This window comes from Tursiops truncatus, chromosome 3 (assembly GCF_011762595.2).
Source record: "Tursiops truncatus isolate mTurTru1 chromosome 3, mTurTru1.mat.Y, whole genome shotgun sequence".
NCBI lineage: Eukaryota > Metazoa > Chordata > Mammalia > Artiodactyla > Delphinidae > Tursiops > Tursiops truncatus.
The window spans coordinates 88,948,705-88,961,355 of record NC_047036.1 but is presented as its reverse complement, the minus strand read 5'-3'; the positions used below and the strand labels follow the sequence as shown (position 1 = coordinate 88,961,355).

General features: G+C 34.4%; 1 protein-coding gene across 2 annotated transcripts in view; it reads left to right on the top strand.

Moving 5' to 3' along the window:
- Nucleotides 1-12,651, top strand: part of PJA2 (praja ring finger ubiquitin ligase 2) — a 79,686-nt gene that overhangs the window by 34,785 nt on the left and 32,250 nt on the right. For both annotated transcript variants that reach the window (XM_019940809.3, XM_033853083.2), the window contains one exon: nucleotides 8,279-8,464. In XM_019940809.3, the coding sequence (XP_019796368.1) occupies nucleotides 8,279-8,464 (186 nt within the window). The remainder of the gene's footprint in view (nucleotides 1-8,278; nucleotides 8,465-12,651) is intronic.

Here is a 12,651-nt window from a genome sequence, read left to right as displayed (position 1 = left end):
CATACTATCTTGATGACTGTAGCTTTGTAGTATAGTCTGAAGTCAGGGAGCCTGATTCCTCCAGCTCCATTTTTCTTTCTCAAGATTGCTTTGGCTATTCGGGATCTTTTGTGTTTCCATACAACTTGTGAAATTTTTTGTTCTAGTTCTGTGAAAAATGCCAGTGGTAGTTTGATAGGGATTGCGTTGAATCTGTAGATTGCTTTGGGTAGTAGAGTCATTTTCACAATGTTGATTCTTCCAATCCAAGAGCATGGTATATCTCTCTATCTGTTTGTATCATCTTTAATTTCTTTCATCAGTGTCTTATAATTTTCTGCATACAGGTCTTTTGTCTCCTTAGGTAGGTTTAATCCTAGATATTTTATTCTTTTTGTTGCAGTGGTAAATGGTAGTGTTTTCGGCTCTTGCTTTTTAAATTGATTTTTGCTGTTGTTGTTGTTAATAGTAGCATTGTTTTCTTTGCCTAGAATGATTCTGGCCTTTTAAGAGTTATAGGGTGTTGTCTTTGTATATTTATTTATAAGTTTTTTCCTTGAGTGATAATGTCGGTACTCTGAAAAATGACAGATTTTTTAATAAACAAAATATAGATGAGAAAAACACAGTTAATAGAAACTTTTTAGTAATATATTGACTTATAGAACCTGTAGTTGGGTGTACTTAGATGATGGAACTAATTTTAGAGTATTCTTTAAGACACATTGAAATGACAGAAACACTTACTATTTTTTTTTGTTTCTTTTTTAAGGCTTTCATCAAGGATAATGATTCTACCTAGGATTCTACCTATATATGCATCTGTGAGCCTTAAGATATATTTTAGGACCTCATTTAAAAAGTCTGTACAATCTTGGGGAGTAATTCTATTTCTGTGCTACTGTTTCCAGTTCCTCTGCCTTACTCTCTGCAAGAGATCACAGTTCCAGAATGCCTTTTAATATGGCGCCAGATAAATGTTGAAATTTCGTAGCTGTACACTCCTGTTTAGTTTCATTTTGCCACTTGTTCATCTTCCTAATGTTTTACTGTAGTTCTCCTAAGTTCTGGTATTTGCAGATTGGAGAAATGGGGAAACACAGTGACTCTCTCACCAGTGCCTTGAGAAGGAAAGTATAAATAGCTTCTGCTTTGCGTCTGTGAGGGATTTTTGCATTTTCTCTGCTTTGTAAAACTTGAAGATGATATATTTGAAGAGTTTTCTTGTCATGTTAGTATTATAATAACTACAGAACTGTCTTATAAATAACATAAACTAAAATTTACTGTGACATTTCAAGGTATAGGAATTTTTGGCCCCTTAAAAAGTATATAGTTTATTCTTTACAACTGGAAAAATACTTTAATGAATGTACGGCCTGATTCCCTGAAAAATTCTAAATGATCACTTAATCACATCTGAAACATTACACTTTATGGGATAAGCATTGTAGCTGGTTGCATTGCTCTGAGCTGTTTGACGAGAACTGAACGCCACCTTATTAAATTACAACTGCAAGGGGAATTTTAACAGGCAGCATATAATTACCAGACTTGGAATTAGACCGGAGAGTTAGGTTAATACCCTGCTCTTTTGAAATATACCCTGAGAACTTTAATAACTGTTTGAGGACAAGATCTTGAGTTTAAAAGAACCTTTCAGCCATGCCAGCACATTTTAACCTTAGGCCTAATCGCTCTGAAGAGAGGTGTGCTATCTCTTAACCACTTCTTATAGTACTTGAGGTTTTTTGGCAGAGTTTTTGTCCCTAGGCCTTAACCTTGCTTAAAAGGTAAAAAACCTTACCAAAGATAAAAATGTCAGGACAACTTTCTTGTTGTTGTTGATGACTTTGGGAGAATAAAAGGAATATTGGTTATTTAGTTGATTACATTTGATATACTTAAAAAGGATTATTGAAATCCTCCCAGGGGTCACATTTTGTTTCAGGTACTCTGTAAATACAAATAATCATGATTCCTGTTGCCTTGGTGTTCACCAGCCTTATGAGGAAGACAGAATATACAGATAATTATCATGAGGCTAAATTAAGCTCCTTTCCTCTCCTGTATGTTTGCTGAAAGCCATGAAGAAAGCTCCTCTGATCTCGCTATCTCCCAACAAGTAAAGCATCTATGAACAGCCAAAACAAAGATCTTTAAGCACATGCTCTAATATTTTAGGAAAACTTTATATCTTGTTTCCAAGTTCATAGAAGTTTAAAAGGAGTAAATTGGGGATAAATAACTTCGTTCCTCAGGCATGCTAGGGAGTCATAGATTACAATATTTTGATACTAGGGGAAAAGATCAGAAAGTTGTAAAAGGCAGGCAGAATTCAAAAAGAAAAACCAGGGACTTCCCTGGAGGTCCCGTGGTACTGCCAAGGGCTCAGGTCCGATCCCTGGTCAGGGAACTAAGGTCCCACAACCTGCCTGGCACAGCCAAAAAACCAAACCATTTGGGCCTTATTTACTAAATTAAGTAGACATAGATTTGAACAGCTTCCATTTGTATTACTTTATTACAACATAGTTCAGTGTTAGTACTAGTAAAAAGTCTCAAACTGTTAGATTATGTTTAGTATACTATTTTGGAAAATGCATTGAATTATATAATATGTTTTAATATAATTTCCTTCCAGAGTATTTTCAATAAAATTCAAAAGTGTTTTTGATCCACAGATGGTCAGATAAGAAAATTATCTAAAATTTCACTCTTCCCTAAGCTCCTATATAGTTGAGTTTTTGTGGATGCGATAAATATCAAAGAAGACAAACAAACCATTCCTTGGGGGACTTAGGGAATAAGAGGTGGCTTTTGCCTGGTTTTACTTCTGTATCTGATTTCTACCTAGATTTGTACATAAAATGTTTTGTCTAGAAACCACATATAATTTTATTTATGTGAAAAAGGTTTTTTGATTCACAATTGAATCTGTAAAGAGTGTAATACTTGAGTAAGTTATAGTTTTTTGCTCTTGCATATAGCTCTAAATGTTAATGGGAGACAGTACTAATGAAAGACCATATAAAAGTCACAGTGGTATTTTAGTTTTTACTTTGAAAAATTTTTAATGTTTAACTCATACGCTTTTATAATCAAGAACAAATGGGTCCTCGTTAGTCCATGATCATTTTGTGTCCTGTTTGTTCTGTTGCTTGTTCTCCTTGAAAAGTTATTTTAAAATCTTTTCTCTTTTTGCTTTTAGTTCCTTATACTCCTGTCATTCTTAGTGGATAACTTTGTCTCTGCTTTCCTGGAGATACTGAAATAATTAAATGTGAACTTTCTTGTTTTCCTCTCCTCCATCAGAATACATATTAACATACTAACATATTAGAATATGTTGGTATTGGTTCCTATTTTAAATTTCTTCTTCAATGAAGAGAGCTGACTTTTCTCATTCTGTGCCTGCAGTCATATCTGACACCTTACATATCTGTTACCTTTACTCCTGGGTTCCTTCTCTAAATTTTCTAAATCCTGGGGGCAGCCTTCATTGATCTTGCTCCCTCTTTTAACTACTTGCCTGTTTATATTTTCTCTTCCACTGCTGAATTTTCAGAATAAATGTTCCACATACTCTGCTTCTGTTCCTTCACTATCCACTATTATTAAATGCCTCAAAATCTAACTCCCTGTATTATTTCTATATTCTCCCATGTTAACAGTGACCTCCCAATTTCCATAGCCAATTGATTTTTTTCTCTACCCATTTTCTTTGACTTCAGTGCTACCATTGAGCTGTTTGCTCACCCTTTTCTGCTCCATGGTTTCTCTTCCATTGACCTATGTTCGATGCTTCTTTGCTGCGTCTTTTTTGGGGTCTGCAAACTTTTTTTAAAAGGTTGACCAGATAGTAAATATTTTAGGTTTTGTGGACCAAAAGGCAATATTGAGGATATTATGTGGATACTTGTATGACCATTTTAAAATGAAAAACACATCCTTAGCGTCCGGGCCACTAAAAAACAGACAGGTGGCCGGATTTGGCTTCTGCTCCAGGGCATAATTTGCTGACCTCTGGTATAAAGCTGTTGGGTGACCAGGAGGCTGATACTGCTATTCAGTAAGACCAGAGGATGTCAAGTAGATTTTCTTTGGTAGAGAAAAGAGGAAAATGGTGGTGTGCGGGTAGAAAATCCAAATGAAATTTCTAAGCAAACAGCTTATATAATGAAAGAAGGAACTACCTTTATTAAATGTTTACCATTTTCCAAAAATTGTGCAAAACATTTTATCTGTGGTATTCATTTAAACAGCACTGTAGACCTGAAAAGTAAATATTAATATCCTCATTTTACAGATGAGGAGAAGTGAGCTCAGGGAAGTTCATTCATTGCCCAGGCTTGTACTAGTAAGTACTGAGCAGATCCTAACCTAAACTCTATCAGACTTCAGAGCTTGCTCTTGCCATTGTGGTGTTCCACTGCCACGGTGAAAAAGGCTATCATATGTTGTAGATGGAACTTTCACCTGATGTTAAATGTAGTATTTTGTTTCTTCAGTAAAGAAATTGCCTGTGGTAGAGTTTTTGTTTTTCATAGTAAAAAATCTTAGCCATCCATTCATAGTTTCCTCCGACTAGCCCTCTGAGCCAGTTTGGACTTTTAGAGCTACAAATTATTAATAGACATTAAGTTTGAAATTTGTCATAGATAATAACGTTCAGAATGAATTATTAATAGGAAATTATTGATATATTACTTTCTATCACTTACATCACAAATGTATGTTAATTTCTGGGGAACGTACTTTAAAGACGATTAATTGTTGGCCCTTTTTAAATAAACTGATATCACTGAAAGTTGTCTATGTAAAGTCGTTCGATAGCACAGTCTTAGTTAACTTCCAAGAGCTTACAGGTGCTTCACAATTCAGACAGATCTCCTTAGATGCTTTTCTGGGAAAAGGAACTGTGATTTTGCACTTAGAAAAATACCTTTAAATGCAGTGTTAAAGAAGCAGCTGCACTTTAGTGGTTTAGACTGAACGAATAAGAAGGCTAGTCCATTAATTAATTGAAAAACAAAAGAAGCAGTGTTGTAGAGGAAGGTCTTGAAAGAGTGATCTGGTCCTGAAATGGGAAAAAAGGTGAAGTGATTGTGAAGACATTCTTGGTGGTGGGAGGAATAGTTGTGATGAAAATTCGTATTTGGGGGACAGCATTTGGAATAGAGCATATTGGAAGGAAAGAGTTGGATGTAAGGATGTACTCATAACTGGGATCAGATGTAGTAAATCATAAGTGCCATTAGAAGTTCAAACTTTTTTTTTCTGTAGGCCAGTATTTTTTAAAGAGGGTAAAATATATTAAGTGGCACGCAGACAAGTGTTTTTAATTTTTATCATTATATATTTATATTAGTGTGAATCAAAAAAAATATAGCTAGCACATCAAATTTGGAACTTTATGGATATTGCTTAAGAGATAACTAAAATGTATTTGAGTGAAAAAAAAACTGTTGTTTAAAAAAAGATTTGATAATAGTTGCTGATGACATTATTTACTAAGCACTGTTAGAATGTTTTCTATATATTAACTCATTTATTCCTCAAATGAACTCAAGGAGATAGTGGATACTATTATATTTACCTGATAGGTGAGGCAATAAAGGTACAGAGAGGTTAAGTAACTTTTTCACAGCTAATAACTGGTGCATTCAAATCCAGGCCAGCTGACTCCAGAACCTGTGTTCTCAACTGCTGTACCTTAAGACACAGTGTTAATGTACAACTGTAGCAAAAATTGTGAGTACTGTAGGCAAATGGCTTAAGTTTATGAAATGCAGCTTTAGTAGAGAGGAACTGTTGAAAATTTTTGGAGTAATGTTAGAAATGTACTGTTTGATATAAATGGAAGTGATAGGGATATTCAGAATGCGTTCTTTGAGTTGAGGGATTTGGGATTAAGTTTAGGGACACCAGTTAATAATTGATTGTCTCAATCTAGGTTTGGAGAAAAGCACTTGAACCAAGGTTTGTTAGGGGAAATGGAGAAAAAGGAGATAGTACATAAGAGCCATTGAACAGAAAGAATGGAAAGTAAAAAAGGACTTAAAAGTGGGGAGTTTCTGAAGAGTCAAAGATATGTGGTTTCCAGCTTAAGGGCAGGATAATACCATTAGATAGAAAATAAAGAAAGGGACTTATATGGCAGATGAATTTTGTTATAAAACTATAATTTTTAAAAGGAGGCTGAAAATCTAAAAATGTTTGGTGGGCAGTTAGTGGTTATAAAAGCTTAGTATGGTGATCAGGGCTAGGGATATATATTTAAAAATTATCTACTTCGAGGTGAGTGTTATATGTAATGAGTAATAATGATGTAGGCCAGGGGTCTGCAAACTTTCTTAAGGGGCCAAATAGTAAATATTTTAGGTTTTTTAAACTAAGAGGCAAAATCCAATATAAATAGGTAAAAAAAAAAAACATTTTTAGCTCACATACCATAAAACAAACAAACAAAGCAGGCAGCAGGGCCAGATTTGGCTAAAAGGCTATAGTTTGCCAGTCCTTGACATAAGCTTCTTAAATATGTTGACTGTTTATCATAGACATTCTTTTTCTATTGAAATTCGGAGATATTCCATCAGTTATTTCATTAATTCAGAAAAGTTCAGAAGTTTCATATGTTATCTTTCTGGACAGGATCAATCTCTGAGAGAAATGTTTAAAAAATGAAATTCACTTTTAAGTAGATGTTAAAAATTGCCAGAAATTAATCTAGAAATCCAACTCTACTTCTTAAAAACATTTCAAAACTGGAGTTGGTAATTTAGCTGTGAATTTGAGAAGCTTCATAGTCAAGGGAAGTTAGCTCAGTAAGCTCCTTTAAAACTATTTTCTGTGTTAGATTTTGACACTGATACAAGTCTGGAAATGATTTACTTGATCTTAGATTATTCTTTGGGTCACAGAAAATTTTACAGAATATAAGCAGTTTTGGCTCATACCCAGTGAAGGAACACCTTTTATTTGCTATGCCAGGGCTGTGTTCTATTTCTTCTCCAGGATGTTTGGGCCCTGAAAATTGGAAGTTGATTTTATTTTATTTTTTTACTTCTGCTAACTTCTCAGAGCTCAGATTAATGCTGCTCTTCATTAATTGCATCTTGGGTTTATCTGCCTGTAGAAGGAGACAATACCAATTATCACTTCCTTTCAAAAAAGTAGATTAAATTTTGTTATTTTTGGGTTTCTTAAAAGTCAGTGCACAAAGGGTAATATCTTTAAGAGAATTCTTGACCAGAATGGTTGCTATGGTTAGAAAAAGCATTTAAGATTTATTTTCAACACTGTTAAATAGTATTTTAGCTTCTGGTAATATAAGATGTCTGATGCTTTGCGAGTTGTTGAATGTGACCAAATTAACCAAAGTTAAATACGCATACTATCTAAAAGTAATTCTTCGGAGATTTTTTATTAACCCTTTTATCACACTTTTTCATTCCTTATCGAAATATTCTGTTGAGTTGAAATTTATTTTGTGTTCACAATCTTACCAAAGGACTTCAGTAAAGATTTGTCAGTGCTGCTTTTTATGAATTGAATCTCTCTCCATTGTAAAGTGTTTTTTGTAAAAGGAAGAAAAAAGTAAGCTTTTAAAACATGGTAATAGTGAAAATATATTCATAGAGGATGTAATATCAGTTGTCAGTATGTAATTAGAAAGTTGTTTTAAGTCAGGTGAGTAATAACTCTATTATTTATTCCAGATAGCATTTAACCTGGCATTATCGAATAAATTACTGAAAATTTTGTGTAGAAGTATGTCTAAAATATAAAGAACCTGTGTCTAAGCACCACAGAATTAGTTACTTTAATGAAGAAAATAATAAATTGATAATTTCATAACTTGCCATATGCTATGTTCATTTGAAAAAGTTACATTCTGCTGAATATTTATCTCTGTATTTATTTATTTTTTTATTTTTTTTTATTTTTTTTTTTGCGGTATGCGGGCCTCTCACTGTTGTGGCCTCTCCCATTGCGGAGCACAGGCTCTGGACGCGCAGGCTCAGCGGCCATGGCTCACGGGCCCAGCCGCTCTGCAGCATGTGGGATCCTCCCGGACCAGGGCATGAACCCGTGTCCCCTGCATCGGCAGGCGGACTCTCAACCACTGCGCCACCAGGGAAGCCCTGTATTTATTTTTAAAATATGTTAAAATTTAATTGGCACCTGTTGAAACATGTAGAGCATCAGTACTCCACTCTCTACCATGATGCCTGGTTAACACTCCAAATGATAAATGCACTTGTAATGACAGTATATTTCTGTTCTAAATTTGCAGTTCAGAATGCAGTGATGGAGAATGGTCTGCCTCTTTGCCTCATCGATTTTCTGGTACGGAAAAAGATCAGTCCTCAAGTGATGAAAGCTGGGAGACTCTGCCAGGAAAAGATGAGAATGAACCTGAACTACAAAGTGATAGCAGTGGTCCCGAAGAGGAAAACCAAGAATTATCTCTTCAGGAAGGGTATGTTAACAGTAAGATTTGTTATTTTTATGCATACTGCACAAGAGTGTTATACATCACATTCAGATGTTGGATATGCTATTAATTGCATTACAAGCCCTATGTAGGATCAGTAGATCCTGCTGAATTTTGTTATGCCTTCGGTGTTTTCCAAAGAACAATTAAATTGAAAATACTGGTAATTACAGTGTCTTGTCTTAGATACAGTATGTGTTTCCATTTTGCTTTATTGAAGAAATGTTGGACATTTAAAAGATCATTTGGTAAGTCAGGTATGAGTGAATCAGAGCTGCCATTGCTATTCAGTGAAGATAATAGCAAGGGAGAAGGGAAGCCCTCAGAGGGAAATCAGTGATTTTTTCATGGAAATGCAGGCAGTAGGAAAAGTTGAAGTTTTAATATTTCTCTCTAATTGCATTGGATATCTCCAGAAATTAGTGGTTGATGATATATATCTTTGTCTTTTCCTAACTTTAATGGGAATGCTCTAGTGCAGGGCTTGTCAAATTTGTATTACAAAAGGCCAAATAGTAAATATTTCCAGCTTTGTGTGTCAGTCTCTGTTGGAGCTCCTCAGTTCTACTGTTATAGTGTAAAAGTAGCCATAGACAATATGTAAATGAATGGGTGTAACTGTCTTCCAACAAAATTGTATTTATAAAATTGGCAAGCTGGAAATAACCTGTAGGCCATAGTTTACCAGCCCTTGCTCCACTAGTATTTCCCTAGTAAGAATGATTTGGGGTTTTAGGTTGATTTCATACATGTACACACACACATACACAATTTTTTTGTCTTAAATCACACCAAGGAAATTAAAAAAAAAAATTTTTTTAAATTGGGGTATCGTTGCTTTACAATGTTGTGTTAGTTTCTGCTGTACAGCAAAGTGAATCAGCTATATGTATACATCCCCTCTTTTTCTGGATTTTCTTCCCATTTAGGTCACCACAGAGCATTGAGTAGAGTTCCCTATGCTATACAGCAGGTTCTCATTAGTTATCTGTTTTATACATATTAGTGTATATATGTCAATCCCAATCACACTAAGGAAATTTTACCTGTTTGTATTTCATAGGTTTCTGGCAAGAATGTTTGTTGAATTTTATTAAAGTCTTGTTAGCACCAATGGAAATGATATAATGATTTTTTACTTTTGGCCTAATGATCATGAGCAATTTTATTTATTTATTTATATATTTGTGTGTATATATATACACACACACATATATATACACAAATATATATATATATTTGTGTGAGAGTGTGTGTGTATATCTTTTGGTGTTTAAATAGCTATTTATTCCTTTAAAGACTGTTAGTATTTGCTTGTGAAACCTTCTAGGCTTGGTGTTTTGTTGTGAGGGAGTATTTCTTTGATAATTAAATTTTTTTTCTATAATAATTGGTTCTAATTTAGTCTCTCAAGGGAACTATTTTGGTAAATATGTTTTCTTAGGAAACACCTATTTCAACTTGGACATTACAATTTTTACTTTTCAAAAAGTTTAAATTTCCAGTTTGAGATTACTTCTGTAAGAAACTCTGGAGATAAAGCATATTAGAAAATTTGTAAAGAAAGAAATGTAAGAACATAATTGGTTTTGATAGTGGTAGGTTGAGGTGGCATTTTTTTCCTCTTCCTAACTTTATGTTTGATCATCTCTAATCACTATTAGTTAGTTTACTAAGTTTTATTAATTTTTTCATATGTAATTTGTGATAGTAGCTATTCATGCAACAGATATTTATTGAGCATATAGTATGTGCCAAGCATGGTACTGGATCCTGGGATTATTATCAGTGAACAAGACAAATAAGATTCTCCCATGAAGTTTACATTATGGTGGGAGAGGCAGGTAATAAACAAGATACAAATATGATAAATTACAAACTGATAATTACTGTGAAGGGAATAAAACACTAATGTGATAAAGTAACTGACAGAGGCTTACATTAATTAGAGTGATCAGGGAGGACTTCTCTTAGGAATTGACTTTTGAGCTGAGCTCTAAAAGATGAGAATTAGCAGTTAGTTGAAGGAGAGCTTTCTAGGCAAAAAGAAAGATGAGAGCAGAGGTACTGAAAAGGAAAGGGCTTGGTATGTAAGACGGTAGTGGGGCTGAAGCAGATGAGTGGAAAGAATAGTAATATGAGATGAAGTTGGCAGGAACCAGACTCTGCAGGACATGTAGCATCTGGAATTTATTCAGAGAGCAGTGAGATTTTAAGTGAGGAATTAACTGATTTGACACACATTTTTAAAGGATCACTCTAACAGCTTTGTGGAGATCGAATTGGAAAGGGACTAAAGCAAAAAAGAGGATGAGAGTGGATTAGGCTGTGAGGGGATGGTAGTGAGAATTTAAAAAGGTGAAGAGGTTTCAGAATATTTTTGAGTTATAAGTATTAGGAAGGATTGGGTGTGAGATGAGGGAGAAATCAGTCAGTTATGCCTAGGTTTTTTGGTTGGAACATTGGGTAGATGTTAATGTTGTTGACTGAGATGAGGAAGCCTGAGGAGAGGACTGGGAAGTAGGAACTCCTTTTTGAAATTTTCAGTGCCAGTGAGACATGCATTGTAGACGGCAGGAGGCACTTGGATATTTAACCTACAAGTTTAAGGAAAGTATCCTGAATTGTAGGTAGATGTACAGGTATATGTATAAACAGAAACACATTTGAAAATCATCAGCTACTTGCATTGATATCCTACAATAATAAAACCGGTAGTTTGATTTAAAAAAAATAGAAGTCAAGTGGTGAGGGGGGACAGAACTAAAATGCTGGACAGCAGTAGTATTTCAGTTGATGGGGGAAGCTCAGAGTTGAAGTGTATAGTTTGGGAGAGGTCTGAAAGTTAACTGTTGACATGTTAAATTTGTATGGTAAAATTTCAAGGGTAACAACTACAAGAATAAATACAGAGTATATGTATTGGAAACCAGTAGAAGAGGAAAAAAGGAGTTAAGAGGAAAAAATGGAAAAATAACATTTAAAGTCAATCCAAATAACAGTTAAAAAAAAGGAAGAAAAAGCATAAAAAAGGGAAGAAAAATAAAGATGAAAAAGCAGGATGTAAGAAAAAGTCCTGTAATAAACATAAATTGCTTACTCTCTGCTTGTGAAAGAAAAGCTTCAAATCAGTTGGATTTTTTTAAAGTTAAATGCTGTTTACAAAAGACACACTTAAAGCATTAATATACAGAAAGATTGAAAGTAAAAGGGCAGAAAATGATATTTCAGGGAAACACTAACTAAAAGAAAATGGACTAATTATACTAACATTAGCAATTTAGACTTAAAGACAGAAAAAGCATTAATGGGGAGAGTGGAGGTCACTATGTAGTAAGTCCAATTTACTAGTAAAATGTAGCAGTTTTAAACTTGAATGCACAGACTTAAAATATATACATCAAAATTTAACCAACCTAGAGAATATTGACAGATTTTCTGTCATATTAGGAAATTTTTAAATACCTTTCTCAATTAATAATTCATGGATATAAAAAATTAATTGCAGATTTGAACAACTTACTTAAGCTTGCTTTAATGAACACTGCATGCTGTGGAATACACAAACACACAAAAACTGAACATGTACTAGACTGCAAAGTACAGGTTAACACATTTCAAAGAATCAATGTCCTAGAGACCATTTTCTCTGACCACAGTGCAATTAATTTAGAAATAAATAATACAAATATAAATTCTTAATATATAAATATACTTTATATAAAACCCTCCATGCATTTTAAATCCATCCTTTTAAAAAAGCAGTAGGACAGGGCTTCCCTGGTGGCACAGTGGTTGAGAGTCCGCCTGCCGATGCAGGGGACACGGGTTCGTGCCCCGGTCCGGGAAGATCCCACATGCCGCGGAGCAGCCATGGCCGCTGAGCCTGCGCGTCCGGAGCCTGTGCTCCGCAACGGGAGAGGCCACAACAGTGAGAGGCCCACGTACCACAAAAAAAAAAAAAAGCAGTAGGACGAAGAAATCATACTAGAAGTTTAAAATGCTCACCAACTCAATGATAATGGAAATACCACCAATCAAAATCTGTGGAATTGCAATGAAATTGATATTTAAAGGGAAATTTATCTTTATAAATGCTTATGTTAGAAAAGAACAAAAGCTGAAAGTGGAGTAGCTATGCATTTAACTTAAAAAACAGAAAAGGAATATTA